The 5,708-nt window shown below is 41.6% G+C and overlaps 1 protein-coding gene across 1 annotated transcript; it reads left to right on the top strand.

Moving 5' to 3' along the window:
* Nucleotides 1-1,294: 1,294 nt before the first annotated feature.
* LOC108901687 (E3 ubiquitin-protein ligase RNF26-like) lies at nt 1,295-5,305 on the top strand. Its single transcript, XM_018703252.2, has one exon. It carries the CDS (start codon nt 1,789-1,791, stop codon nt 3,136-3,138), a length of 1,350 nt encoding a protein of 449 aa, XP_018558768.1. The 5' UTR covers nt 1,295-1,788; the 3' UTR covers nt 3,139-5,305.
* Nucleotides 5,306-5,708: the final 403 nt, after the last annotated feature.

Here is a 5,708-nt window from a genome sequence, read left to right as displayed (position 1 = left end):
TCGGAGGACTTCTTCCAAAAATTGTCAAGGAGGGGCTGACAACATTTGAAGTGAATCTGGTCACCCGTCTAGAAACTGGACATCACACTATAAAATATGTCATTTCCTGCTATAAATAGGTGGCGCTACAACAATTGTATGAATATTGACATATGGATGTGTGCAGATAGGTACCATTAACAATCCTGTAAAGTTTGATGCAGTTTGGACAAAGTATGGCCGAAATATAGCAAAAATAAAGCAACTTCCTGTTTCGTGGCGAGTAATCGAACTTTGAGGGGCCATAACTTCCACGCCCTTCAACAAAAACTCAAAATCTGCCGCAATTTAACATCGTCTATGTCTTAAGAACATACTATTAAGTTTTGAAGTCAATCGGATAATGCGTCTAGGACTAGTTCGCGTTCAAGCGACCCCTGGAAATGGCCAAAAACACACAATTTTTTCACCTTCCGGTCAAAATAAAAATACTTTCTGTTGGGTTTAGAATATGGCTCCAAGAGACTTTTTGGTGCGTCATGGGATGTTACATATGTGTGCAGATTTTCAGATTTTTAGGCGCAACGGGCTTGAGGGGCTGTTCCGTTTAAAAATGTAGGTGGCGCTACCGAGGGCATTTTACCACGCCCATGCTCAAGACCCCTAAATTATTAAATTTTTCGCCGTGCCTGACGCGTCTGCAAATTTTGGTAAGTTTTCACGCATGTTAAGGCCCTCAAAAAGCCGATCTAAGAGGCGGAAAAAGAAGAAAAAAAATAATAATAATAATAATAATAATAATAATAATAATAAACAGACCGAAAACAAGAGGGTCCTTGCAACTCGTTGCATGGCCCCGTTGGGCCCACGCAACTCGTTGCTCGGGCCCTAATGATATGATGCATCATGTCAGCATAGACCAGAGACTCAAAGGAATGTTTCCAACATCTTGCGGAATCTAGTCATGAGGAACTGCGGCTATTTTAAGAGCAAAGTCATGCCCCACCTAGTAATATTATGGTGTTCCTAATAAAGTGCTCAGTGAGTGTAAGTGAAATTGCAGTGGTAGTTCAGATTCAGTATTAATTAACCTGCAGGAAAACCAGCGCAATGATAATGAAAATAATAATAAAACAAACATTAAGGAAAGCAGAGTAGAGCTAAAAGGGAAAAAATAATATATAAAAATTATTATAAAAAATAAAATGTAAATGCGTTGTCTTAAATCATCCTATTTGTATGCCATTTTATATCTTTTAATCGTTTTATTTTGTAAATCTCAGCGGAAGGAGATGGTATGGTCAGCTGACACGACCAAAACAAATATGGCGGCTGGAGTACTGAAGTAACATACTGAAGCTTTTTGTGTGTTTTTCTCCGTCTTTCTTTATTTCGCCTGTGGATTTTACAGATTACCGCTTTGGTAAAGTGACTGCTTAATAAATTAAATGTTCCCGGACTATTTCCTGAATGAAGAGAAAACGCGAAACCCTGAAAATAAACGGAAGTGTCGTCTCGTGGGGAGGGAAGTGTTTGTGTCTCGTTTGAAACCAAACATCCGCCTCTTTAACGCGTGTGTTTATGATGCTAGCTCGTCATTATAGTCGAGTAAAGACGAAGAAACTATGAAAAATAAACCAGTGTGCCGTTCAGCTAAACGGGGAATGGCGTGCGGTTTCGGCTAACACTCAAGACGAGCTAACGGTCTGAACAAGATGTAACACTTAATCCTGAGCAAATAAACACGATATGGACTTTGCCGTGGAGACAACCTGAGAGAAAACATCGATAAGTTGAAGATACGTTACCATGGGTTTGTTGAACTTTGTTATCTCCACTGTAGGAAAATGCCTGGACGCCGTCTGTGTACTCCTGGACCTGAATTTTCTCATTGTCCACACCGTGGTGCGGACTCTGTTGGCGGTGATCGCCTTCATAAACAGCCTGCCCGCCCTCCTTCTCGCCTCGGTGCTGGAGCTGGGAAACTTAATCGTCGTTTGCTTAATGTCCATGGCAGAGGCTACTTCAAATGTAGCCCACGGTACTGTCAGCATGCTGGGGAGCTTGGTGCTGGCTCTGGAGGGGCTGCTGGAAAGCCTGAAGATGGTGGGTTACCTGTCCATGCATGTCCTGCTCCGGGGGAAGGAGCACCTGTGTCGAGGTCTGCTGTCAGTGCTGGAGGGCTGTGGCATCGCCGTCAGCTTGGTGGTCTATTTCACCAACACGGTGGTAAATTATGCTCTCATTGCCACTCAGAACGTGTACCTGGCGGTTGTCAGTGTGTGGCAGACAGTGTCCAGCCCGCTGCAGAAGGTGTTGGAGCTCACACTAACCTCCTTCACCTTCCTGTACAGCAGCCTGGTTGGGACATCAGCTTTCCTGTGGTCGCCCTGTAAGCTGATTTTGGACTTCCTGGTGTCACTGGTGCACATGTTCATCAGCATCTTCATACTGAACATCTACGGCCTCCTGCTCACTGTCACTATTGCTCTAACTACCACGGCCTACCTGAACCCAGAGCTGACCAGACGGGCTGCTGTGCGAATTCTGGATTACATGAACTCTTTTCCTGCTCTGCGCAGACTGCATCTGGCTCTCTGCCGCCTCACTTCAGCCTTGCGGAGCACCCCACATTTGGTTCATGGTAACATGCGACGCCTGCAGAGAATACTACATCACCTCTACCAGCTGGAGCGAGGGCTTTGGCAGCAGTTGTCTCGACACAGCAGCCAAATAGGCCTGGTCCTGCGGACACACCTCCACAGGGACAACAACAACAGAGTACGAGGCGACGGTGACCCTGGAGAGGAGCGGCGAGGCCCACCAGATGGAAGAGCAGGAGATGGAGCCCACCAGGAGCAGCCAGATTTAGTCTCCCCCTCCTCCAGTACAGACGGGCTACTGAAGAAGAAATTGTCTTCAGGCAAAGACAGTAAACCTCTGCCTGCTGAGAACCTGCTGACTCTACTGAAGGAGCAGGAGGAGAGGAAGAAGTGTGTGATCTGTCAGGACTGTACCAAGACGGTGGTGCTGCTGCCGTGTAGACACCTCTGCTTGTGCAGAGACTGTACAACCATCCTGTTGAGGCAACCTATCTACCAACAGAACTGCCCGCTCTGTCGGCACATGATCCTCAACACTATGGACGTGTATCTATGAGGGACCAGTGGAAGTGGATCAATGGGCCTCTGATATCAAGGAGCCTCATAAAAATCAGTATCTATTCCTAATGTTTTACCACCACGTAAATGATGTTGTATGACTAATGTTTTACTTGGTTGTGTTAAAGTAAAAGTCTGGTAATATTCAGTAGTTTTCTTGCTGCAACAAATGCTATGATAGAACCAAAAGTAATAAAGCATTGATTACTTTCCTGATTCTCAGCCCTGACTGTGGCGCTCAGCCCCAAGCATATTCATTCCCACCAAAGACAAAAGTAATTCCTAAAAAACAGCTCATTAATATATCCTATTATTTATTTAAACAAGGCTGCTTTCCTAAAACCACTGGGCTTTTTAAACAAATTTTACCCAATACCCAGATGTAAATGGGCCTTGCCTACACAGACAGTACTAGTAGGATGGATTATTAATGATTATTAGGATTAATAGATAATAAGAAATGGAGAATATCACCAGGCCTATCATCTAAAATTTGTTTTCAGATCTGTGCACTCTCTGTGAGCAGTTCATAAGCACAGGAAATGATAAAATACTTGCACCTTCAGTTGCTGATTAAACTACAACATTGAAATGCCACTTCCAAATGAAAGACCAGGGTTGCAGCTAATGATTATTTCCATTATTGATTAATCTGCTGATTATTTTTAGTAGCAACTTCTTAGAGCTCAAATAATGTCCTTAAATTTTTTGTTTCATGCAACCAGCAGTCCAAAAAAGACTAAGAAATGATTAATCTATTACCAAGATAGCTGCAGATGAATTTTCTGTCTATCACCTGATTAATTGAGAAATCATTGCAGCTCTGAGAGAGACTGTAAAATATCTGAACTGTTTGACCACTATCCATTTTATTTTTTCAATGTCTTTTGTGCATTGAATTGTGGGAGAAAGAAGGGTTTGGTTTGTTTGTGTACCGACTGTTTAAGTTTACTTCATTTTGTCGCTTTTCATGTGTGAACACACGATACACTCAAATCCTGCTTTTTTAACTAAACATGGATTTGGGTCACAGCTACATCTCTGTTTTGGCACCATGATGTACCTGTTTAAATGGTCCAGTGCTGCCACGTTGAGTCTCAGGTCTTGTAGCCATGGTAAACCCGTAGGTGCCCTCCCTCCCTGATGCTGAAATGTTTACCGCTGCTCATGTCTTAAAATGTTCTGCTTTGAGTCGGCCAAGCTGTGAGAGAGAGAAGAGAGAAAAACAAACACTGTGCTTTATTCCACATAAGCTGTATGTATGACAGTATATTCACAGCAACACCATGACTTTTTTTTTTTGAGTGGAAGCTTTTACTATTCAAATATACTTCTGTAAATGTTTGTGCTGCATAAGGTGATTTATAACTTTCCAGTCAGTGATGATAAAATACAGCTTTATTTCATTTATATGTTCTATTGAATGGGCTAATTCCAGTCCTCCATCAGAGGCATATTACAGTCACCACCAACACATAATCCATAAAAGGTTTCCCCTTTCCTTTGCCATTGTAATAAAACATAGATTTGTGTTGTATAAAAAGGACCATAAACTAATAAGGCTTCACAATTTCATTTGCATTTGTTTTTCATTTGTTGCTGTTGAAGCTGAAGCTGAAGCTAATGTTGATATTGATCTGTGTTTAAAGTTTACAGGGCAATATTGTGACACCACTTAATGTATTATTATTATTGATGGTGGGTGCTGTGGAGTCAGATCTGTGGGATAAGTGCTATCTGTCACACGTCCTCATTTGCTTTTTGAAGTTTTTTTTTTTTTTTTTTCTTTAAATAATTTGTATGATTAGAAGAAATTTGAAATCTGCATTGTTTTTGTGAATGGAGAAGATCTATTACACAGATATCATTAATGAAAGTGATCTGATCTGATAGGGTTGTAAAAGATTTCTGGAGACAAGGTTGTAGTCATTGTAGGCTACTACTTCCCTCAGGTATTCCTGAAATGCCAGTGTATAGCGTTCCTAATTTAAAGATTGCAGTGGACTGAAAACTCACATGACCATCATCTGTTGCTACCTGCAGTATGTGTGACATAATAGGGGACAATGTGATATGAAGACATGAATGTAAGGTGTGTTTTTTTTAAGCTGTGGCTGCCATATAATGGTAAGTCTTCTGTTCATAATAAAACAATAGTGAAAACAGCTTCTTGTGATCCTCTTCACCAACTCAACACATTGTACATGTATATGTTGTCACTGCGCAGCTCTTAGACTTTTGTCCCATGAACAGGACTAAATCTGAACATAGTCAGCTTAGTGCCAATGAAAAGGAAGAAAACTAGAACATGTGAACATTTCAGAAGCTGGAACCAGTGAATCTTTGCTTACCAAAATGATTAGCAAAAAGACACGGTTCCTATGTGGTGTCTGACTTTGATTTTAGTCATTTCCAGGTCTGGATAAATATGTAAAAAAGAAAAGAGTATGGAAAAATACAAGCAGGGATTTTCATGGTCTTTGGAGCAGACAGCCAGTGCAGCCAATATGTTTATCACTGTGTTAAAGAGTGAGTACCAAAGCAAGCTTGATGTTGCTGAAAGCAAGG

This window comes from Lates calcarifer, unplaced genomic scaffold (assembly GCF_001640805.2).
Source record: "Lates calcarifer isolate ASB-BC8 unplaced genomic scaffold, TLL_Latcal_v3 _unitig_4659_quiver_1507, whole genome shotgun sequence".
Taxonomy (NCBI): domain Eukaryota; kingdom Metazoa; phylum Chordata; class Actinopteri; family Centropomidae; genus Lates; species Lates calcarifer.
This window is presented reverse-complemented; position numbering and strand designations above follow the sequence as displayed.